This window comes from Acomys minous, assembly GCF_964271855.1.
Source record: "Acomys minous genome assembly, chromosome: 3".
NCBI lineage: Eukaryota > Metazoa > Chordata > Mammalia > Rodentia > Muridae > Acomys > Acomys minous.
The window spans coordinates 96,377,424-96,402,273 of NC_140485.1; the positions used below are offsets into that span (position 1 = coordinate 96,377,424).

General features: G+C 47.6%; 1 protein-coding gene across 3 annotated transcripts; it reads right to left on the reverse strand.

The window, feature by feature from the left end:
* Window positions 1–777: 777 nt before the first annotated feature.
* DDO (D-aspartate oxidase) lies at window positions 778–18,509 on the reverse strand. 3 transcript variants are annotated; one of them, XM_084775112.1, is made up of 5 exons: window positions 18,357–18,509; window positions 16,467–16,641; window positions 14,826–14,934; window positions 11,204–11,380; window positions 778–2,158 (listed from the first exon to the last, which is right to left on the reverse strand). In XM_084775112.1, the coding sequence occupies exons 2-5, from the start codon at window positions 16,636–16,638 to the stop codon at window positions 1,603–1,605; spliced, it is 1,014 nt and encodes a 337-aa protein (XP_084631238.1). In that variant the 5' UTR covers window positions 16,639–16,641; window positions 18,357–18,509; the 3' UTR covers window positions 778–1,602. The 3 variants fall into 3 exon arrangements, with proteins under 3 accessions (XP_084631238.1, XP_084631239.1, XP_084631240.1); XM_084775113.1 differs by lacking the exon at window positions 18,357–18,509 and adding an exon at window positions 18,119–18,350; XM_084775114.1 differs by lacking the exon at window positions 18,357–18,509 and adding an exon at window positions 17,548–17,605.
* Window positions 18,510–24,850: the final 6,341 nt, after the last annotated feature.

Consider the following 24,850-nt stretch of genomic DNA (forward strand, 5'->3'; position numbering starts at 1 on the left):
TGCTGTCTCGGTGGCGGTGGCGGTGGCAGCAATGGTAAGTCACTATTGGCAGCTTACAAGATGGAAGTTCGCTTAGGAGAGTGCTAAAGGCAGCCCTTTGGGTGGGACTGAGGGTGTGCTCAGATACAGATGACCTAATCAATGACTTAAGCCATTGATGGCTTCAAGGATTAAATGAATTATAGGGACAAGGCAGCAGTATGGGGGCGGGGCTGGGGGCGGGGCTGGGGCGGGGCTGGGGGCGGGGCTGGGGCGGGGCTGGGGACGTGGATAAAGCAGTGGCTCTCAGATCCTGTGTCCTGCCGCACCCTTGCTGCTTCCTCTCCACACTGCTTTCTTGCGGGTCTGAGTTGAACAGCTCTGCTGTACAGGGCCTCCCTGGTGTGATGGACAGAAACTATGAGCAAACTAAGTCTTTAGGTTGTTTCTCTTAGGTGTTTGGCTCCAGAAACAACAAAACATACACAGTGACAGACACTAAGCTACTCCTAAAGTGGTGCCACCTTCGTAGGCAACTCTACCGCCATCGTCCAAGGTCACACTACCAGCTGAGGGGAGGAAGCGACTGCCACTTGCACTGTGAATAACCTCGTTTTACCTACAGTTAACTACAGGAGGTGTGCACTGTGTGGTCTTATCTAGTGAGGTGGTACCACCCACTTGGTTGGCTCTGAGACCTGAGGGGACCATGCACCTCTAGAACTGATAAGGCCCCAAGTGTTTCCCACACATTATCATCTCCTCTTATGCATTTAAGAGCTAAAGATACCAAAAAAAAAAAACAAAACCCCTACCATTTATTATATCATTCATATAAATTAGCATTGGATCCTGTAGACTCAACTTTCTTAACCCAAATATTTTATTAACAACTTATTGACCGAACCTACGTCAATTATAACCCGATTAACCAAAACAGAAGGAAATGAGGATTAATTGACACAGCAACAAAACCTTAAGGATATCAGTCCCGAGGAACGATTCTCTGGTCGGGAGCCGCAGGATTTCTTCCACTGGAACCAGGGGTAACCAGACCCCAGAGCCTCAGCAGGAGCCAGAGCTCAGAAGCCTTCCCTAAAGCAGTTTTCTCTAGGAGCGTCTTGAAGGGCAGCGATAAACAGCTAAATCTATCCCAAGTCTTCAATCCCCCTTCTGCCAGTTCTGGGCTCATTTATATAGCTCCTCCCAGAGTCTGTTCATGGGATCTTTTTCATCTGGTAGCAATTAAGCTCCTGCACGAGGTGGTTGCTCTTCTAGTGAATTAACATCACCTGTTCTCTCACTAGACCGTTCCGATCCCACATTTGGGATCCTAAAGAACAGGTTTCTCTCCTTCAGGATCCTCCCAAAACCTTACCCTGTATAACAAGTATTTTTAATAACACATGCTTTGACAAAAATGGGGCTTTGTGTCCTGTGTCACTAGTGGAAAGCTCTCTAAGTCTACTGATATGTGTTGCACCATTTCTGGTTCTGAAAACAAAGGTCAGATTCAACTTTCCCAGCTTCCAAGCAATGGGAAAGTTATAAGAAACTGTTGTAGACCTTAAGCTGTGCTTTCATCCGCAACACCTGGGGTCATTCACTGTCATTTGATGTCAACTACAGCTTTGACTTAGAAGCTAGGGTGACACATTCCATCACCAGTCTGGTGGCCTCCAGAGCAGAGCCCCAGTGCACTGAGATGCCCCCACTCCCATGGCCATAGTTGTGGACCACAGGCAAGCTCTGTTCCCCCTGGACTAGGGTCTCCTTCTGCAGACGCACGCTTGGCCTGCTGGGCCTCAGGCCCACTTTCTCCCTTATGTTGCAGGCTCTGTGGAGGGAAGGCTCGAGAGCGCAGCATCGAGAAAAAATCTCCCTGCTAAGTTCTGCATCTGGGAATAGATTCCAGTCTCCTTTTTGTCTGGTTCCTCCCAGGGTCACGTAGGACGTACCAGGGTAAACGTACGTCAGCCCACCCTCATCTCGGATGAAGTGCTTCAGCCAGGGGGCCTGAGCCTGGAGCACTTGGCCTCTCACAGGGGAAACCGTGCAGTCGCCCGCAAGCTGTTGGCTTCCCAGGCCCGAGCAATTGACCACGATGTCAAAGGAGGGTTGCAGCTCCCACAGATCTTCTACTCTTCTGCTGAGTAGCAGAGCCCCACTTCTCTTTATCCTAGGAAAGAGAGCCTGGGGTGAGCCTTGGTAATGACGTCTCACCCACTTCCCAGAAATGAGGGACAGACAGGAGGACAGGAATAACAGGCCCTCGGGAGCCTCTAGGGCTCAGGGCATCAAAGTCTAGCTCCATCCTTGGCCAACGGAGACTCCTATGGCTAATCCTAAAGGAAAGCTTATTCTGGAAATCCAAGATAAAGAAAACATGTGTTTTGCTCTTGAGCATTTCACAGAGTTCCTCTAGCTAGATGCAAAATCAAGGCCAAATTAATCTGTGCTTTAAACATCCAAGCAGGGCTTGTTCAGATGCTGCCCACTCCGCGTCGTGTCACGTGTCACTAATTCTTGCATGTGCCTTGGTATTGGTCAACTCTCTCTAGTGGATGATTGCTTATTCTCTCTGTCTCTGTCTCTGTCTCTGTCTCTGTCTCTCTCTCTCTCTCTCTCTCTCTCTCTCTCTCTGTCTCTCTCTCCCTCTCTCTGTCTCTGTCTCTGTCTCTCTGTCTCTCTCTCTGTCTCTGTCTCTCTGTCTCTGTCTCTGTCTCTCTCTGTCTCTCTCTGTCTCTGTCTCTCTGTCTCTCTCTATGTCTCTCTCTCTCTCTCTCTCTCTCTCTCTCTCTCTCTCGTGTGTGTGTGTGTGTGTGTGTGTGTGTGTGTGTGCCTGTCTGTCTGTCTGTCTGTCTGTCTATGTGTGTGTGTCTGTCTGTTTGTCACACAGAGACCAATATACCCAGCTGATGGAATAAATGACAGTTTAATAATGAGAAGGGCTGGCTTGGCCGAGCCTTGTAATCCTCGTCGCCTTGCAGGAGTATACACACATCATAGACTCTCACCACTTGGCTATTTTTAAGTGCGCACTTCAGTGGCCCTAAGATCACTTACTTTGTTGTACAACCATTGAGACCACCCACCCTAGCAACGCTTTTCATCCTGAATGTGGAAATTCTGTAGCCTCTAAAAATAATAATAATAATAGCCATCAGTAATCTCGTCCTCATAATCTTAATCCCTTGTAATCCTATAATCTTACTCCTAGGTTCCTTATAGGATACAGGGGATTTAACATAAGAAACTCTTGGCAGTTCCATTCAGCAGATGCAGGTTAGTGATCTAGAAGCAACACATTGCTAAGAGGGACAAAGATGTTGTAAGACACACTGCCCCTCGCCAAGGGCCAGAGAAAGCACTGAGAGACAGTGTAGATAGCTGAAAGAGTGAAGTATTAACATTCAGATATGTGCATGCATACACATGCCTGTGTACGTGTGCAAACACACACACACACACACACACACACACACACACACACGAACACGAACACACAATTGCTTCCATCTCTGGAGGCCTCTGACAAATAGTGTGGTACCAGATCTGTCTCCCTGTCTGCTGTCACTCAAGCACATCCAGAGAGAATGCGGGGAAGACAAGACTGACAGCAGAAACAGACCTCCCTGCCTCCGAGAGAGCACACGAGAGAGCACACATGCGCGTGCTGCTTCTCAGCACACCTCCCCTTTCACACCACAGCAACAGAGCCCTCACAAGGAGGGAAGCACAAGAAAAGTCAGAAACTTCTGGACGTAGCGTGAAGATGTGGCTGGATGGTATAAGGATGGCACGGTTTCACCCCTGATTTAACTCAACAAGAGAAGACTGCCATTTTACCCCCACTTCCTAGCTGGAAAGTTTACCTGAAACTAGCATTAAGATCTGCAAGGAAATGGCCTTTTGACGCTGGTCCCATTTCTAGAAAGTACCACATACAGAGGGGAGTAAAGACAACATTGCTGCTCCCCAGCATCACAGACCCGACAGCTGTCTTCTCCGAAGCCTAGCAGAGGGTGACTGGCAGTCAGCCCCTCGGTCACCACACTTCTCCCACTGTGGGCACCTCTCCCGTGTCACCACTGAGCAATTTGAAGGGCAGCTGGAAACCTCTGGGTTTGATTCATGTATTATAAGCCAAATATTTACAGAAGGCCCAGCTGTGCTAAGCCCTTGATAATTTGAACCCGGAGTGTACTTTCTGTTTAGTCCAAGCCCTGATTTTCAACCTATGTACCCTTGCTCGTTATTCAGAAAACCAATGGAAGGCAATGGTATTTACCTGGGACCAGGAAACCAAAGACTCTGGCGAGCATCTACGCAGAACCACAACCAACCAATGAAAACCTTGAGTGTGATAGAGTGAGTAAGAGGAGTAAGTCCAGGACTTCTTTTTATAGACGTACATCTCCACTCTCTCCATCTCCATGGGACAGTGTGGAAGCTGAGGTTAAGTCCACTGGATGGACATTAATGGACCTGTTTATAAAGTTGAAAACATTCTCTCGGGCATAACTCTGCCACAGAAAGAAGAGTAGGTTGGTCTTCTGTGGTAACAGTGGCCGGCATACGGTGCTGTGTTGTTTAAGAAACAAACACAAACACCACAGAACCACGGGGTGGAAAGGAACAAGAGCCAGACTGTGGGGAGGGGCGCTGGGAGCTGAAACTGCCATTCTGGACGTCATATAGCTGTTGGGATCCTGAACTCGCAGCAGCTGTTGTGGCCTGCACAAGGCCTGCACAGACAGACTGGGCCTTCAACACTTCATCTCAGGTAGGGTGGGCTCATGAGGCCCCACCCTTCCCTTGGTAGCTGCTGGAGAAGGTACCGTATTTTTCGGACTATAAGACGCACCCAGTTTTTAGAGCAGTAAAACAAGAAAAACAGTAAAAACAGCAATCGGACCATAGGCGCACCCTACCTTTATCAGTGGTGTAGCCACTGGTAGTTTGCCCATGTTGTAATAAGTAAAACAACCCTGACCCATGCTCTGCAAGTAACCCTAATGAAACTCAGTGAGTCACAGAAAAGAAAAATACATGCGAAAGCAGGACAGGAGCTGTCCGGAAGAACGGTGAGCTCTTGGTCTTTTGTTTCATTTTGGTTTTGTCAACTTGACATAAGCTAGAGTCATCTAAAAAGATGGAATCTCAACTGAGAAAATGCCCCCTCCCCAAAGATTGGCTAGTGGAGAAGCCAGGGGGTGGGGAGGGTGGGGGGGAACATTTTCTTGAATGCTGATTGACATGGGAGGGCCCAGCCCGCTGTGGGTGGTGTCATCCCTGGCCAGCGGGTCCTGTGGTGTTTGAGAAAACAGACTGACTGGTGATCTGAATAAAAGCGTCCCCCTTGGGCCCACTGGGAGTGGCACTATTGGAGGTGTGACCTTGTTGGAGTGGGCGTGGCCTCATTGGAGGAAGTGTGTCAATAGGGGGTGGGCTTTGAGGTCCCAGAAGCTTGAGCCTGGCCAGTGACACTGTCTCTTCCTGTTGCCCGAGGATCCAGATGCAGAAGTCGCAGCTCCCTCTCCAGCACCACGCCTGCCTGTGTGCCAACGTGCTTCCCGCCATGATGGTAATGGACTGGACCTCTGAACTGTAAGCCAGCCCCGATCAAATGTTCTCCTTTACAACAGCTTCCATCGTCATGGTGTCTCTTCACAGCAATAAAACCCTACGACCCTGAGTAAGCCATGGAGAGCAAGCCGGTAAGCAGCACCCTTCCACGGCCTCTGCATCAGCTCCTGCTTTGAGTTCCTGCCCTGACTTTCCTTGACCATAGGCTACGATCGAGAACATAGAAGCCAAAGAAACCCTTTCCTGCACAACTTGCTTTGGTCGCGCTGTTTTATCCCATCAATAGAAAGCAAACTAAGACAGAGGGTTTCAGCAGAGGGGGGAGGGGACGAAGAGGGTGATGCAGGCTGAGACCAACTAAAACTCACTATACAAATGCACGAAACTGTCAAAGACTAAAAGCAAGCAAGCGCCAAAAGAAGACTTGGACAGCAGGGCCATCTACCCCTCACGGTCCCTGTGACGTTGTTAAGCTAGCCACCTTCTCGAAGCTCCTCCCATTCCTTCCTCCATATTGCTGCGAGATCACCCTCATCAGCCCATTGTGAAAATGAAAGGAGACAACATCGGGTGCAGGGCTGACGAAGGCGTGACACACACCACAGCTGCAGCTGCTTTCCTGGAAAAATAGGAAGGATCAAGGATTTGCCCCACTATAGAGCAGAAGCCGCCACGTTCTGTGGCCTGTGGGTGGACCTGCGCCCCATCTGTAAAGCACGTCTATTTAACTACCACCATTTAGACTCTTTAAAGGTTTTAACTGGTCGTTCTTTTTAAACACTGTCTTGGCTTGGTTTTTCTTTTAATAGACTGTGGGTTCCGTGTGGTGGTAGCCTTTGAACATGATGTCCTGTGCTCAGCCACTCTAATCAGAACTCGGGGTTATTTTTTCTAATTCAGGGAACTCACCAGCCCTTGGATTCATGCCAATTTCTTAAACCACTGAACTTGTTTACTTAACTATAGCCTAGGGATAAGCGAGTGCCCGGCTCAAAGAGAGGTTAGGGCTATGTGAGGATTCAATAAATGCAAATGTTCTTTTACTCCACAGCCTTCACTGGGAGCTATGAGAAAAGTCCAACATGTCACTGGAGAAGAGCTGGGCTTTTGGAAGCCCCGCCCCATCCCCTGCCCCCAGGCTTGCTGTGGCGGGTCCCTCTTGGACCTCTTTCCCAGGAGGAAATTTGCTGCTGCACATGCCCAGAGACTGGTCACCCAGTGCGGTTTGAATGTGAGTGCATGGTGCTGCCCGCCCATCATTATGTATCTCAGGCAGATACAGCAAGAGCCTGCCTGCCTGACACCAGTGTCGAGCAGGAAACTGGATTCAGAAGGCAGACATTAAGTTAGATGGCCAGGTGCCTAAACGTTGCTTTTACAACCCCGTGACGCTGCTATTACAGAGGTTGGGGAGACCTACTTGGGATATAAAACGCACCATCACTTTCCTCCGGAGCTTCTGGCGACCGTGTGCGAGCCCATCCTGTAGAGAGAGCACACCATGGCCCAGGAATCCTTGAGGGAAAGGGAGCTGTACTGACTAAGAGCACTGAGTGGGAAGAGGGAGCTTTGCTGGAGAAACACCGCAGTGCGGACTGGCAGGAGGGGAGCAGAGACCTTCGAGTGGGAAAGCAGGTTGGGAGGGAGGGTACAGCCCAGAGGAGAGGCAAGCTGACCCAACAGAGCTGCCCAACCATGCCTTGAGCCCCACCCACTTGGGACCAACCTACCGAAACATATTCTAATTGTTTTATGGGAACTCAATGACTACAAAATGAGGAACAATAAATCTTTTTAATTATTTAAAATTGAAGTGGTGTCTAGGCTGACAAACAATCCTTTGAAACGGACCATACCTTATTCTGAGAATGTTATCCAAATATAAGCCTCGGCATTGCAAAGCTTTAAGTGAGAATTCTTAGCTCAGATTAAGTCTACACTGGACAGAGGGTAAGCCTCGGGGTTACGCCTCTGCTGACAACGCGCCCCAAAAGCTTGGCCAAGAGGAAAGAGGCTGGTACTGCGCCCATGCCCAGCTGGCATCTCAGGCATCCGAACATTCAGAGGGAGAGAGCACCAATTCCGATAGAGTGCAGGGGCCAGGGGCATTTGTTTCCCCTTGCTTCAGCTATCAGACTAGTGAAAGATGGACCCCAAGAAATTGAAATTTCGCTCAGGAATCTCGTGCCAGGAGAAGGCTGAGACCCCTAAAAAGGTTTTACAAAATCCTGACAGTTTGTTAGACCACCATGCAGAAAAGACTGGAGCTGGACAGGGTGACAGCCAGACCACACCCTGACCAGAGCTATTCAACTACACATACCTCTGGCCCTCTTTTTAAAACTCAAACCTAATATTTATATTTATATATTTTTATATATATATAATATATTGTTTGTTTGTTTGTTGAGTTTCTCCGTGTAACCTTGGCTGTCCTAGAATTCACTCTGTAGACCAAGCTGGCCTTGAACTCACAGAGTTACAATTGCCTCCACCTCCCAAGAACATCACCACTCTTGGCTTAACCCCAGACCTAATTTTAGCATCCTGCAGGCGGATCTGGCTCTGGAGGGTGGACCAGTCCTCTTTGGCTTTCTTCACAATGTGGCAAGATTGACTAATACCCCTTTTTGCTTTTCACCATTGTCTATGCATTTAATTGGCTTATGGAGGATGGGGCCAAACCTGGTTTATTAGGACGGCCAGGAGTTCTCACCATAACTGTCTGAAGGAGGATTTCTCTCTTGATATGACATCAGCTCTCCTCTTACCCGAGAATGAAGAGAAGTAACTCTGGTAGGGGTTTCTAAAGTCAATCGGAAGGAGTTTTTAGTCGCCGTTGTGAAAACAGGCTGGAGAGGAGAGGTGAGAAACAGCGCGAGGCTCGGAAGCCACAGTGAAGACAAAGAGTCTGAAGACGTAGAGCAGTAAGGATGGCCAGGCCTGGGATCAAGGGTGGGAACTTATTAGTGGGGTGTTTTGGGATTATTGCATATGCACTGTTAGTCATCTTCCAAGCTGACTGCCTACTCTCAACCCGAAGACTGGCACCTTATCACCAGAGACCAAAGAATCAACTACAGTCAGTCAGTATGCTCAAAAGCAAGAAGCCTAGTTTAAACTTTCAGTTGGCAAGTCGTATGCACACAGATTTACAGGGAAACCTAGTTTCTTCATAGCAACACTTCCTGCCGCTATGCCTCTCACATAAGTTCCCCCCGTTAGAGCTTAAAAATGTATTTGGGGTTTACAAAGCCGCCAAGTGCATAGAGTCTGATTGTGCCCTGACAACGTTTCTTCTCTGCTGACTGTTGCTATCACTAATTCCATCCACAAGGCACTGCACGCTATTGCACACCTCGCAGAGCGTCCATCCCAGCCTGGCCGACTCCATGGATACATACAAAACACTCCAAGAACGCCAGACATCGTGTGTAAAGCAGCTTCCGGTCCCTTTGGGGAGGGTATATTGACAGGACAGGCTTCTTTAGGCAGATGGTCCTGAAAGGGAGCAGTCACATTCCCTTAGTCCACAGAGGAGGAGGTGAGGAAGAGGATGCAGCCAGGAAGAAGCCTTAATAAAAGCCACCAGGGCTGCTGTATCCCACACATCCTTCATCTGTTGGCTACAAAGCCTAGCATCCTCAGGAAAAGCAGGCCGATAGCATCCTTTTTCCACCTTTGATAGGATCCTCTCCCTTTGTCCTTGCCTACCCAGGGAAAACCTACAAGTGAATGCATGCAAATGTGTCTGGGCCTCTGTAGCCCCACCCCTGGGACCAGGCACTGGAAGATAGAAGGCAGGACTAGGAGACAACCCCTGAGGGATGCTTCAGAGGGAAAACTAGGCTCCAGTAGACCCAGGCATAAAGCTGGGAGAGCCTGTCCCCTAGGTGATGTGCCATGCAGATATGAATTTCTATATGATGTAGGACATCACAGCAGACAGGCAGTGGGAAGAACACAAAGAATATGAGAAAAACTGGAAGGTTCGAGACCTGACCAGAAAAAAAGCAACAGAGAAGGAAGCCGGCAGTGTGAGCGGGGAGGTCGGCGCTGTGCTCTGTGTGGGTCTCCTCAGGGCTATGGGATAACGCCTGGCATCCTGGAAAGAAATCAGCCCGTCTAATTTATAGTCTTCCAGGCTTCCTAGATATCATCAAATGCAGGGTGACTCTGGTCCCCTCAGAATAATTTATGTAGGTAGGCTGCCTGGCCGGAAAGTGACTGTCTCATGATTCATCTGCTGGGATAGCAAGCAAAAAAAATCAGCCAAGTGTGTGGCTTTACTGACTGTCTCAAGATAGAAAATATCACCTGCACGGGTGATTAAACCTCTGAGGGTTTTTTGTGTGTTGGGTTGTTCTAGACATTATTGGGCAATGTTTGAGAAGGAGATGATCTTTTCTGTTCTTGGGGAAAAAAATTAATGATCTAAGTTATAATAAAATAATATATTTTCCCTGGGTTATGTCATTTCCTAGCTAGCGCTGAGGCTGAGGCCGTGGCTACACAGCGTGCTGAGGGGACCGCTCCCATTTGAATCAGGACACAGAAGGCTGAGCTCACACTGTGGGGAAGAGGCGTAGGAGGCAACAGAACAAGCCCACGTGTGAGGAACAGCAGGGATTGTGTGGCTGCCCATCTGGGTCTGCCCAGCCCACAGAGTGAGCCCCAGCTGTCCTAGTCCCTTACCACAGTGGCATTGCTCCCCCTCCCACCAGCCTAAAGGGCTCCTCGTGGGCTGTGACGGAGCCTGCCCTGTTCCGCAAAGCGTTTCGTAGAAGAAAAGGGGGCAGAGAGCCCTCCTCATCCACCATATTGGCTGTCTGGCCAGATGCCAGGCTCATTCATTAAGTATATTAAAAACAAAAAGAAAAGGAAACCAAATTTCAAAATACCTCTGCTCCAAGACATTTTTAGATACAGAGTATTTATCCAGGACCCAGATTTGGGGCTTGACAGCACTTGTGTTTTCCACCCCCACCCCCACCCCCAGCATAATGCAATGGCTGAGCAAACCAGCAAGAGATTTATTGATGTATCTCAAATGAAAACACTCTTGTTTAGCCTATCAAGCTAGAAGAGGAAGTGCTGAAAACCAAGCCGAAATGAAAGGTCAAAGGTCAACAAAGGCCTAAGTTTTTAAGGAAGCATTGCATACTTCAGATAATCCCTCAATTTTAATAGTCTTGTTCATAGCCATATTAGCAAATTTATAATATTACCAACAAGAATAATAATGAAGCTGTTTTTGCTGGAAGTTGGAAAAATCTAAACTATTTTTTGATAAGCATAAAAGTTTTCTCATCCAAAGAACTAAAGCGGTAGATGCATTATCTGGACGTCTCCATTTTCTGAATGGGAAAACTAAGATTTTAGTAATTGGCTTTTCTCTGAGGGAACGGGACAAACAAGACACCAAGTCACCATGAGTGTGATGCGGGCTCAGTCCTTGCCACAGGAACACTCTCCAGAAGCTTCCGAGGAGCCCTGACCGTTGGTGTGCCTCAGGACAACGTAGGAGAACCCGGGGAGTCCGCTGTGTGCTTTCTGATCAGCTGGGCAATGATTCATCACCACGTCAAATGAAGGGGAGGGCGCAGGGACAGGCAAGACAGACATTTCAACCAACCTTTTCTCCAACCACGGGAGGTAGGCAGAAGTCTCACACTTCAGGGTTGTAAAAGCCTGACCAAACACATACTGAGGGAATCGCTTCAGCTCAGCCTCTGTCATCTTTCGAAATCCCAGAACGACATCCGCCCAGAAAGGCTCTTCTTCCGTGGGGACACTCCGAAATACCTGCCAACTGGAGAGCCGGAAGGAGAAAATGCTCCGTAAATTTTGTGAAGTCATATATTTTTTCATTAACTCCATATAAAAATTCCCTAAATCACTTTTAAAAACTCACTTCCTATAAGCACAAAAATAAAAATAAAATAAAATCTTCCATTCTCTTGGGATCAGAGAACTGAGAAGCTAGATTCCAGGGGTTCAGGACTGAAGGAGTCAGGCATTTGTAAAGAACTCGCAGGACTGAGGGTTTTCTCACTGGTGGAGCTCCAAACTAGCCGTACCAGGTCAGATTTTCAATCCCCAGCATGACAAAAAAACAAGAAAACAAACACATAAAAATATAGCATGTCTTCTTACACTTTTAACTTAATTGTTTTCTGAGATGTTTTTGCCACAATTTCCTTTATTTACATGTGACTATTATCTAATGCTTTGCACAACACTCACGTGAAAAAGAAAAGGGAAACGTAAGGAATTCAAAGGTTAGCCTTGACTTTGAACATGACCTCTTAATTAGTAGGATTTTGTTTGCTTGTTTTTTGAGACAGGATCTCACTATGTAGCTTTGGCTGGCCCGGAGCTCACTATAGAAGCCAGGCTGGCCTTCAAATCATAGTGATCTTCCCGAGTGCCGGGATTAAAGGTGTGCATCACCACGCCTGGATAATTGGAAGGAAACAAGTGTGTGGAGTTTAGGTAAAATTCTAGGTTATGAAATAAGAAGTCAAGAGGTCGCCATTGTTAACTTTGAGGAGGGGGCACCGCACGGTGGGGTGAATGGTATTTGTAGTTAACAAGAAAGCCTGTGACGCTGGATAACTGATCAAATAATTAACAAAATAATTGTTTTGGCTTTTTTTTAACTAGATTTAAAAAAAAAAAAGAAAGAAAGAAACTTGAAACAGGCTGCCTGTAGCTGCTACACATTTGGACTTTTTAAGTACTGAGCTTTTTCTGTCAGCAATTGGCAATCGTCCTTGCTCTAAAGTAGCAAGATGCAATCTGAATGTTAAAAGATTCTGGGGCTTCCATGCCAGCGTTTGTGTCTCCGAGTGTGCCACCACCGCTCAAGGAGGAGACCAGAGAAGATGGAAGGCAGCTACCTCTTTATCCGTGTCATTATCCTACCCTGCCTGGGTCACGTGACCCTCCTCCACAGCGTTGTCACTTCCCTTCCCCCTCCAGCAGTGCCCAGTTCTAAAATGTTAGCTAGCCAGGTGCTAATGAAGGTTTTTCATTACCCCTATTTTGTTTTTGTTTGTTGTTGTTGTCTATGTAACTCTGGCTGTCCTGAAACTCTCTGTAGACCAGGCTGGTCTCAAACTCGCGGAGATCCGTCTGCCTCTGTCTCTCCAGTGCTAGGGTTAAAGACACTTTCAGGGGCTGCAGAGGTGGCTCAGAGGTTAAGAGCACTGGCTGCTCTTCCAAAGGTCTTGAGTTCAATTCCCAGCAACCACATGGTGGCTCATAATCATCTATAATGTGATCTGGTGCCCTCTTCTGGTGGGCAGGTGTACATGCAGGCAGATGTTGTATACATAATAAATAAAAATTTTTTAAAAGGCACTTTCAATGTATCCTACTATCACCTCTCATTGCCCCCAATTTAGTTTCTACATTACAGATAAAATGCCTATGCAATGCAAATATGAACCGTTACCTCACTGTGGAACACCCCAGGGGCTTCTTAGTACCATGGACTTGAGTCCTTCAATGCACCACAGTCACCTGAGGCTGGTCAGTGTGTGTGCTGTCCCCTCTGCCTGGGCCTGTCTCCTCTGAGCCTACCTTCTCTCTGTCCCTTCACCTGTCTGAACTTACACTCATCTTGAGGGTCTCGAAAGAATCACTTTTTCCTACATGGCTTTTAATGAGTGTCTGGAGCAAGTCTCTTCTCTAGGCACATGCCTCCATGGCTCTCTGTGCTGTAGGCCCTGGTAACTGACATCCCGCATAGGCCACAGGCGCTTGAGGGCAGGACTGGGTCTGTCTTCTGTAAAATTCACTCGACACGTATTTATTAAGCGCTTGCAATATGTGAAATTCTTCATTGCCACATCCCTAAGACCTGGAAGGCCAGAGATAAAGAACCTCTCTTTGAAGGAATGAATTGGAGATCAAGGTTAAACCAAAGATACATGGGACATTTGTAAAGCCTTAATTCTGAAAGGGAAAGAATTGTGGAACATGTGTGTTTCTAAAAGTTAGCTAGAGACAACGTCGACGAATTCTTATTGGGTTTGGAACGAGCTAAGCATGGCCATAGCACAGTGAACACCATGCCCCCGTATGGTTCAGTAACTGACCCTGAAGAGAGAGAATAGACCTGCGATTTTGAGTAGAGGCTTTGGAAAAGCAAGGATTCCCCCACCCATCCTGGTGATAATACGTCCAGGGAAGGCGGGAGATAAAGAGCATAAACCCTCCTGATACACAAGAGATGTCCATGGGGCCTGGCATCAGAGGGCGAGGCTGGCGCTTTTTATTTCTTTTTTTATTTATTTGTTTGTTTATTACACACATATTTATGTGTCCCTGCATGAGTTTGTGTGCACTATGTGCAGGCAAGAGCCCACAGAGGTCAGAGGGGACCGCAGGGTTCCTGGAACTGGAGTCATTATGTGCGCGTGCGTAGAACTGAACGCAGGTTCTCAGTGAGACCAGAAAACGCTCTTAACCACTGAGCCAGCTCTCCAGGTCCAAGACTGGTACTTTCTAAATAGTCTTAACGGCACGAACATAGAATAGGACTTGAAGACAGCCCTCGGAGGATAGGGTAACACAGATGGCAAATGTCTTTTGTCATTTGGTGACACCGAGATCTAAATTAAAGATGCTCGAACACTTAGTGATCTATGCTTAGGAGCATGTAGGACAAAGTCATTGTTCCAAGTGCTGCTTGCGTTAGAAATGTTAAGCTGAATGTGTCATCAAACCTCACTTAACTATGCATTTCCTCCAAATCAGATGCTAACAATCAAATAGAAAGGTATTCGTCCTTTCAGAAACGCTGTTTTCCTAATGACACTCCGAGGGATAATTTAGGACTGGAAATCTAGCTTGATTGTAGAGCACTTGCTTAGCATGTACAAGGCCGTAAGCTCAACTTCCAACACTGCCTGTCCTTCACCTTAGTGAAGGGTATTTAAACACTTCCTTTTAGGGGGCCATCTCATTTTCTATTGATTCTCAAATTACTCAGGCATTCCTCGGCCTGAGGTCCCTGCGCCTACTCCGGTGTCACCTCTTCTGCCTCCCATCAGCCACGCCACCCTCCACAACCCCAAACTCGGTGCTTATTCGCTATTCAGGACTTTTGCTTGTTTTTCTCCATATTCTCAAACCACTTCATGGTCTGAAGTCTTTTCTAAATCCTCCCGTATGCTAATAGGATCTGCTGGCCTCTGCCGTCTGTCCGTGGTGTTCTGTCCACACTGACTTCAGAGCCTTTTTCTTACCCCGACACCAGGTGGACACCAGCATCCGCGGCTTCTGCAGACTTGGCGATTTCAAACAGGTGCTGGAAGGTCTCTCTGAACCACCGCTTCTGCACGGACACGGGGGTTTCTGTATAGCCACGGAGAAAAGCAAAGGGTAACAGAAAGGAGGCGGTGGTGTCTGTGCTTCTGCCGCAAACAGTCAGAAAGGAGACGTGTTTAATCATAACGCCCAGAATTTTAAATGTGTATATGTCTATCTGACCCACTCTTGTAATGACTTACTGATGGAGGGGGAACAGGACAGGCAGGGCAAAGGACATAGGAGCCAGAAGCATGACTTTGGTACAGTAGGAATGAGTGTATGACTGGGAAATCCAGCCAGGCGCATTGTTGGGGAACAACAGAAAGAACTGGCAACACGGTGGGTGATGAGCAAGGGCCCCAGGTCAATAGAGCTATGGTCAGTAGCAAGACAAGACTTTTAAGTAAATCACTGGTTATAGAACCAACAAACATTCCTCTAGTATTGAATAAGCATTGTTATCAGTGAAAAGCGTGCCCATGTGAGTGTGATGCTCTCTTCCAAATTTGCAGATAGGCTGCTTGTTTAGAGATAAAGAAGAAATAATAGTTGCACTGCAGGGGCTGGAGAGATGGCCCAGTGGTTAAGAGCACTGATTGCTCTTTCAGAGGACATGGGTTCAATTCCCAGCACCCGCATGGCAGCTGTCAACTGTCTGTAACTCTGGCTCCATGAGATCCAACACCCTCACACAGACATGCACGCAGGCAAAATACCAATACACATTTTTTTTTTGTACTTCAAGATAGGTTTTCTCTGTGTAATAGCTGTGGCCTGCCTGGCCTGGAACTCTCTTTTTAGACCAGGCTAGCCTCGAACTCACAGAGATCCACTTGCCTCTGCCTCCCAAGTGCTAGGAGGAATAATTTTTTTTTTAAAGTTTAAAAAGTAGTTGCACTGCAGAATTATGTCAGTCAACTCAATGGACTGTCCTCCAATGACCTATGTCAGTGTGAGGAGCTGATTTAATATGCATTCCAGGGTCCCTAGCCTCTAAACCCTAGAAAATAGAATAGTGGCTAAGTGCTACAGAAACCATGCCAAAGAACAGACGATTCCAATTCATCTGCGGATTGAGCAAGCATGATGACCTAATTCCTATTCAAGTGCTGGTCAAACAAAACTGTAGTAGCCGGAATGGCAGGGATGATTCCAAATGCAGATAAAGGGCTGACTCTGTGCAGGGCACTGCTTTGAACTCTGTGAATATTCGCTCATTTAATCCTCAGAAGAGCCTGTGGGACAGCCATGGAGCAGCCAGTATCTATTACTGGTGCTGGCCTAAGTCTTGTCTAAGGAAAAAATCTGGGGAACAGGACAAAGCCTTCCTCTAGCAACAGCAGAAAGAGAAAGGAGCTGGTCCAGTGGACCAAGGCATTCAGCCACAGAGAAAGTGGAGGTCCCTGTGATCCGGGTGAACTCTCTGATGAAGTGCCTCCTTTAAAGATGACCAGGGCACACCAGGCAGCCTTCAGGATCACTCACTTGCTTAGTGTAAGCAAGGAGACTCTGGGAAATGGTCACAAGCAAGGCGCCTAGTGTGAAATTAGCATCGTGCTAATATGCCCCTCTCTCACCTGGATACCTGTGAGGAATAAGCATCCCAGCTGCTACATCACTGGTGGTTTCAGGGGTGAACCTGTCTGAGATGACAGTGACAGAGCATCGGGGGACCATCTCGGAAATGCACACAGCAGTAGACAGACCTATCACGCCAGCTCCGATGACCGCAATACACACTGTGTCCATGGCCTGAGGAGGGAAACACAAACGGGCCTCCTTGCTTAGGGTAGGTATTATTCTGCCCAGAGGAAGTCTGACCCTACAGTTCTTTCCTCACGCCGGGCATCCTCTCAGAATAGGACTTCTTTCTGATGTCTCCATGGGTGAAGCCCAGCGAGTCTTTAAACTTTCATTCCGTAAATAACAGTGTGAATGACAAGGTCACTACAGGCATTCGTTACCAGAGCAAAATCAGCCTACACTTGCCTGCCACGATCACCACCAGGAATCACACAGCATTTGGGGGTGGATTTCTAGTCATAGTGCCCTTGCCTGAACCTTTCCCCTAAGGAAAAGTTCATCTTCTAAGGAGTGTTGATGAGGTAAGCAAGGCCTGCAAAGAAGCTCCTACGGCCCGCTGAAGAGCACACAGAGAGGACACCACAGGCAGCACTTATGCATATCTGTTTTTGAAACAGCATCTCAGAAAGCTTGAGCGACCAAATTCATCTTCACAGTCTCTGGAAATCAACTCTCCCTTCCCACCTTCCTGGCTTCCGTCTCTGTCTCCTCCCACTCCAGAACTCTGGGCCTGAACCCACCCCCCACCCCGACTTGGACAGCATATTTTCAAAATATGGAAATCTGGGCTCCTGGCTGGACTACATCATGGAAGGGTCTATAACACAAAGGAATGGCCCAAGGCCTGTTAGCCTGCGTGTCCTCATCAGAAGACTACACCAAATGAATTCTTATTAGCTCCCGTAAGTGGTAAGTCAGAGAGGCCACTGAGGCTGTCTCCCAAATAGGCCCCTTGTGGGAGGGTGCAAGGAAAATATGGGTGCCAGGTGCCTGCGCAGGTCACCCCAAGGCTCCCGTCTTGTGTGGGAAGTAAAGAGTGTGACAAAGACTTCAGTGTCCTTCCCTCCACCTTGCCTGCTTTCATTTCTGTGTCCTACTATGGCTGCTCCCTGCTCAGGGTCCCTCTGCCTAGCTCAATTCGAAGCTGAGAGAGAGAAAGAGAGAGAGAGAGAGAGAGAGAGAGAGAGAGAGAGAGAGAGAGAGAGAGAGGGAGAAAATAATTTGTTCCAGTTAGTCATTACCACTTTGTGGGGCAAAGTTCTACCACCCAGCCTAAAAACCTGCCCTTGGCACAACTCCCTTCTTGCAAGAGCCATGGGCAGAGAATCGGGGTCAGGTGGCATCAGCCACGTCAGACGTCATGAAGTCCGGCTATGGGTGGTTCTCTGTCTGCACCCTAGCTCCACATGACTCCCACTCTGTGAGCCTCTGAAACCTTCTGGTGAGGTGTAGTATGTGCCGTTTCTGTTACTGAGCTGTGTGTGGTTCTGAGCAGATGAGCTGAGAAGCTAACCTGCCAGAGCTGAGGGAAGACAACAGAAAGGTCCCAGCACATGACAGTTCAGAGGGGGAAGGCTGGAGGAGGAAGGTCCCAGACCTGATTCCAGGGGTGGCATAGAAGAAAGACAGCCATGCCTTTACTCACCGCTATTTCCCAGTGCCCAGCAGCCTGTCTCTGCGGCTCTAATAAGTTGACACGAGGGTGAAGGCAGTCTGTGGCTAAGAATAACCAGATGTCAGTGGGGTAGACAGAGAGCCAGAGAGGTAGGAAGTAGCCTGGTGTGACCTGTCGATCTCTGGCCCCAGTCCCACCAAGACATACCCCCAAACTCCCAGAGTGAAGACCGAATGACCCTTGTGCCAAAAGTGGGCCACTCGAATACCTGTCTCTGAGAAGGCAGTCTTGTATCCGGAGGCCCTGGCACTGACACTTGTTCTCCGGTGACCTGTTAGCCTGGTCTCCTAAGAGACAGGGAAAACAAAACTTCTTCCCATTGGGGAAATTATTAAGGACATTCTCTCAAGCTTACTCTCCATTGGCCCAGGCAACCGTGTCTGCCTCTGACTGCCCAGGAGAGAGGAGATCTGTGGCGTTGCATCGCTGCCAAGCCTGCATGGGAAAGTTTCAGCCTCCGTGGCCTGTCTTGGTCTGCCTTCCAAGCACTTTAACTTGCCACCAGCCCGGGGTTTCTCCAGCTGATTTGTTTGTGTGGTAAATGCCGGGTGGCCTGTGGGATTTCCAGAAAGTTCCAGCTAGAAGCAAGCACCTGTTTCCTCGTTGCACTGTTCAGAGTCGTCTGTCATCTCCCACTAGGTGCCTGCCTCTTCCAGGCAGCCTCAGAAAGTGGGGTGAGCAGGGGGCCAGGCAGTGAGATGCTGTTGAAAGCTGAGACGCTGGAAAATGTATTTAGAAAATAAGTTAGGATGAAGCAAAAGATCTTATAGAAGAGAAACCAGTATTTGCTGAGTGTCGATTGTGTGAAAAACAAAACAAAACAAAAAACTGATCGCTTTAAACTCGCTTGTTTCTAGAGAAGCAATTTGAAGTGATAATAATATTTTTAAAAGATTTATTTTGTATTCTAATTGCTGTGGTTTGTGGGGCTATGTGTATAGGAGTGCAGTGCCCACTGAGGCCAGAAGAGGGCATCAGATCCCTTTGAGCTGGAGTTACAGGTGGTTGTGAGCTACCTGAGATAGGTGCTGACAACCAAACTCTGGTCCACTGGAAAAGTGTTAACTGCTGAGTCATCTCTCCAGCCCCGGTACTATTCAACATAATAATATTAATTATATTCACACACTAGTAGGAGATTTAGCGTTAGCTATGCCTCTGCTGCCATGTAACACCACTAGCCTCTGAGATGAGACAGGTACTAACTGTACCTCCCTCGTTCTATTCATGTTTAAACTGAGGCTCCAAGACCGTGAGGAAAACCCTGTGGTCTCTTGTGTGATAAAGACCAGTCTGAGAGGCAGAATCCAGACTCACGATCTCAACCAAAGCATGGATCCTCGCTGTCTTATCTTGAGCAAATCGGCTGCCTTCTGAACGCGTATCCCCACCTGAAAGTGGGGAGAAAGACAAAGCCCTTTGCATGCTGCCGTGAGCCTCTGGTGGTCTCAAGTAGGCAAGATTCTAGAGAAGGAAGTCCAGGTGTCAAAGGGGAAAAGAAAGTGCATTTTCCTTCCACGCCCACAGCCCACAGTCCCACAGTCGCTGAGCAGGGACCACCTCTGTGACAAGTGGGATGGGTGTTTTTTCCTCCACACATACCCAGCAACCGACACAGCGGATTCCCCAGCAGACGCCTCATCTCAGCGGGATTCTCTCCATTCAATTTAGTTCCGGCACCTTCTACCGCCTGGACGTGGCATCTGACGCCACAGGTTGAGGGCTCAAGACTTGCTCCTTAGCAAGTGCCGATGCCAATCTCAACCCTCAGGGTGTGCCCTGTGCTTCAGGGCCTATTGAAAGCACCACAAATCTGGGGTCCGGCGGTGCCCGCAGTGGGTTTGCTGCAGCGCCTCATGGACCTCGGGGATGCTTGGCCTGGTGTAAAGGCTGCAGGTGAAGAGCCGGAAGGAAACTGCTAGCCCTCTCCTTTCAGACGTTTGTGTAGACTTACTTCCACAGATGTGACTGGTTACAGCGTCGGTCTTTGAGGATCAGATCTCACTTCCCTGAAGACTGAGGGAGATGACTGAGAGTCTCTACCTTCTAATCATGCCTTGGTCTTTCCTGGGAGTCCCTCATCAACAAGTCAGTGCGTCTGTATACAAAACGCTCTCCCATGCCTCCAGGTGCTAAGCGCTTTAGGAGCTATCAGGATTTGAGAATGAAAAACAAATGTAGGCTGCACTGTATCCTAGGTGGTGTCTGTATTTTATTGAGCATGGGTCTAGAATCTGGAAATGTTTACAGAACAGTGCCTCTGTTGGGGAACACTGCAAAGGCTTTCTAAGACACTGGTTTTCTCCTTTCAGTGTCAGGTAGAGTAAGAGAGGTCTCTAACAGCACAAAAGTGAATGCTGTATGAGCTCAGGAGACAGGAAGGAATGTAGAAAGACCCCAAGGACCACAGAGACTGGATGACAAAGACAAGGAAAGAGAGAGACTGCAGGCAGGGGATGGTATGAACCAGGGACAGAGGCCAGAAACTCACACAGTAAACCCCAGAGAGTATGACCCAACCAAAGAGTGGGGGCTACCTGAGGAAAGAGTGGGGGATAACTGAAGAAATAATGAGAATTTCTTGGGGAGGTGTGTGCAGGAGCAGCTTGTGGATTTGCTAGAATTCCAAAGCAATGGGAGCCATGGAAGACAGGTATTGAGCTCCTCTCTTCCCTGCCCTCACCAGGGCTCTACTTTCCTTTAAAAATCAAGAAAAAGGGGCCAGAGAGATGGTTCAGAGGTCAAGGGCACTGACTGCTCCTCCAGAGGTCCTGAGTTCAATTCCCAGCAACCACATGGTGACTCACAACCATCTATAATGAGATCCGATGCCCTCTTCTGGCATGGAGGTGTACATACAGGCAGAGCGTTGTATGCATAATAATAAATCTTTTTTAAAAATCAAGAAAAAGAAGCAATATTTTCTAAGAAATAAAACCCAGGAAGAGAATGGTGCAACATTAAATAATACTAAAAGGCCTTTTAGTTTCTTTATATAGAGCAGTAGCAATGTGACTTGAATATGGGGTAATTTAGTAAACTGATGAAAAAATAATAATTTGGGTATAACAGAGGGTGAGAGTCAAAAGAGTCCTGAGGAGATGTCTATGAGATCTCCTATAAGCATTTTATAGGGGCATGCATGATGTCATGGAGTTAGTATTTGCTCCCTGGAATACTTGCAGTAAGAGATGGACGGAGCTGGTGTGTTATGATTAGCTTCCAAGTATCAGAGATACAGCATACTTTTATTTTTTTTCAAGTACAAAATCAAAAGGCTGAACATGTTAAGAAATATCCAAGCCTGGTATGGTGCTGCACACCTTTAGTCCCAGCACTCAAGAGGCAGAGGCAGGTGGCTCTCTGTGAGTTTGTGGCCAGCCTGGTCTGCAGAGCAAGTTCCAGGGCAGCCAGGGCTACACAGAGGAGCTCTGTCTTGGAGAAGAAAAAAAAAAAAAGAAGGAAGCAAAAAGAAAAAAAGAAATGAGTGCAACCAAACACTTATTGACTAGACTTCATCCCGTTACATAAGATAGAACTCATGCCTGGTACTGTTAACTGGGGCATGGTTTTGTGCACTGTGTATTCAAATGCTGGTTTCTGTACCCAGAGATATGGTTGCAGTCTGGACCTTGGCACCGACCTTTCTATGAAGCAGCTCCTGTCTCAATGTGATGTAAAATTCCTTCTCTGTTTTCTGATTGGTTAGTAAAGAGCTGAACCGCCTGTAGTGGGGCAGGAGAGTCGGGGCCGGACCTCTGACTCAGGGAGGGGGAGCCCAGGTGGAGCAGAGAGGAAGCAGGGATGGTGGCCATGAGCGAGTCGCCACGCGGACATGGATGAAGTAGCAGGGTGAGGCTAAGATGGCAGGCAAAATGGGGCGGATGGCTGGGAGGTAGAACAGGCCAGCATAGTCAGGTTAGAATAGCTGACTATCTGCCCAGCTATAGTGCTTGAAGCTTATTAATACATTTCATAGGTCTTCGCGTCATTATTTGGGAGCTAGAGAGGGCACAGGAAAGACTTTATTTTTGCACTGGGCCAAGAACTCATGGCTGTATAGATCCTAGATCCTAGGGGAGCCCCTTCTAAATGGAGATGGTATTAAACTGCTCGCTGTGTTGTTGTCTTTATATCTATACATTAAAACATCTCAACCCCATCAGAGACACTTCTTTTTTGCAGTAGATGGCAATTAATAAAAAATATTCACAACTGGTGAGCATACAGAGAATAAGGGACTATAGAGGGTTCAGCCCTAACTGGGACATGTTATATTACATCTCCCATGAAAACTTAAGGATCGTCTTGGAAGAGAGATTGTAAGAGCCAGTGGTAGTGGACGGCCTCTGAGAAACAGTCTTTTCTGGGCATGACGCCTGGACTGCACACAGGAGAGTAGTTCTGCCCTTAGCTGAGGGGCTGTTGGCAACTGACAGCTGCAGGGAGAGGGAGAGTATAGGAATACAGGCCCCGAGAGGCTGGCTACCCATCCTCCAGATCACGGCCCAAATACCCATACGCTACTGGAAACGATATGTGAACTCAGCGTATTTAATGAAAAACAAGGTTAAGAAGGAACACTGGCTGGGTGGTGGTGGTGCACGCCTTTAATCCCAGCACTCGGGCAGAGGCAGGTGGATCGCTGTGAACTCAAAGCCATCCAGGTCTACAGAATGAGTTTCAGGTCAGCTATGGCTACACAGAGAAACTCTGTCTCGGGGTGGGGGGAGGGGGGAGGAGGGGGAGGGAGAAGGGGAGGGGGAGGAGGAAAATTGATTTTCTAGGGTAGAGGGGAAGAGTTGGAGGGGAAAGAAAGGGGGTGGATCTGATCAAAATATATCCTGTATATGAAATTCTCAAAAAATAATATGTATTTCATGTAATATATATATAACCCAAAATGTGCAGGACTATTTTGAATGAAATATTTATTAAGAGGTATTAAAAGATAACTCAAGCAACCAGAGTGTGCTGGCTAGTTTTATGTCAACTTGACACAGGCTAGGATCATCTAAAACGAGGGAACCTCAGTTGAGGAAAGATCCATAAGATCCGGCGTAGGGTATTGTCTTAATTAATGATTGATGTAGGAGGGCCCAGCCCATTGTGGGTGGTGCCAGTCCTGGGCTGGCGGACCTAGGTTCTGCTATAAGAAAGCAGACTGAGCAAGCTATAAGGAGGAAGGCAGTAAGCAGCTCCCCTCCATTGCCTCTGAATCAGCTCCTGCCTTCAGGTTCCTGCCTGTTTGAGTTCCTGTCCTGACTTTCTTCAGTGATAAACAGTGATATGGAAGTGTAAGCTAAAAAACAAAACAAAACACCTTTCCTCCCAACTTGCTTTCAGTCATGGTGTCTCATCATAGCAATAGAAATCCTAAGGCGTAGAGCTAACACAAAATCATTAACAGAAGAGTTAATAGCAGAACAAAGATTCCAGTTTTTTCTGAATTAATTAATCTGAAACTTCAATTTAATTCAAACCAAAAGCACGACTGCAGCTTTATTATCAGCAGGGGGTGTGGGCTTCTGGGTTTCAGGTCAGCAGCAAAAGTGTGTTTCCAGCATCCGTTGGCAGTAGGAGCAGAATGGGCTAGCAGGCTCCAAGCCAACTGTGAGCAGTTTCATGGTCTCCAGGCAACTTTTACTCCTCCAATTTATTCTGCCAATCCTCTCCACACTTCTGCAACTGGTTTCTGGATTAACCCTTCTCTGCCTGGAATATCTTGAGCGGTCTCCGGGTTGTTTTGTCTATTTGGTGACTGAGACAGATAGCCCACCACGGATGCTGTGGTCTGAATATTTATAGGGCCCTGACTCCCAGTGTGATCAGGAGCATGGAGAGGTTACTGAGGTTAATGAGGTCATTAGTGTGAGGCACTTTTTAAAAAGAGTTACTGGTGGCTCTCACACTCACAAGTGGGTACACAGTGAAATGTCTTTCTCCTTGAAGATGAAGATGGAGACCTCGTAATGTGACCTACCATGTCAGCATCTCAGTCTTAGACTTTACACCTTTCTGAACAGCTACAAGTAACTAGCTCTTGGTTCAGCCAACTAGTTTTATAGTTTGTGCTGCAACCCAAGCTGGCTGAGACATCGCAGTAAAATGTAAAGAAATGTTCCAAATCCCTGTGTTGGATTCCAGACTCCCTAGAACGTAAGCACAGATGGAGATGAGGAGATGAGGTCTTTACAGAGGAAGTTAAGTGAAAATGAGGCCATCAGGTAGAGCATCCCTCCGTGGCCTCAGCATCTGCTCCTGCCTCCCACTTCCTGCTTTGAGTTTCTGCCCTGACTCCCCTCAATGATGGGGAACTGAAACAAACCCTTTCTCCTCCCACATTACTTCTGGCCATGACACTTCCTTTTTTTTTTTTTTTTTTTTTTTTTTTTTTTTTTTTTTTTTTTGAGACAGGGTCCCTCTGTGTGGCTCTGGCTGTCCTGGACTTGCTTTGTAGACCAGGCTGCCCTCAAACTCACAGTGATCTACCTGCCTCTGCCTTCTGAGTGCTGGGATTAAAGGCGTGCACCACCACACCTAGCGGCCATGACACTTTTACTATAGCAGCCCTGAGACACCTTCTCTTGTTTCGTTTCCCTTGTTTGTTTTTATTTTGCCTTATTTCACAAGAAAAAAGGGTTGTTTTTTGTTTGTTTGTTTGTGTTTTTGGTTCGCTTGTTTTACCTTTTATTTTATAAG

Excerpts from the sequence above, each read along its gene's own strand:
- DDO (XM_084775112.1), bottom strand. The coding sequence starts at position 16,638 with ATGGACACAGTGTGTATTGCGGTCATCGGAGCTGGCGTGATAGGTCTG. Across the intron at positions 14,935-16,466 it reads TATTCCTCACAGGTATCCAG|AAACCCCCGTGTCCGTGCAG; the intron begins GTGAGAGAGGGG and ends GTGGCTATACAG. Across the intron at positions 2,159-11,203 it reads CTCCCGTGGTTGGAGAAAAG|GATAAAGAGAAGTGGGGCTC; the intron begins GTTGGTTGAAAT and ends TCTCTTTCCTAG.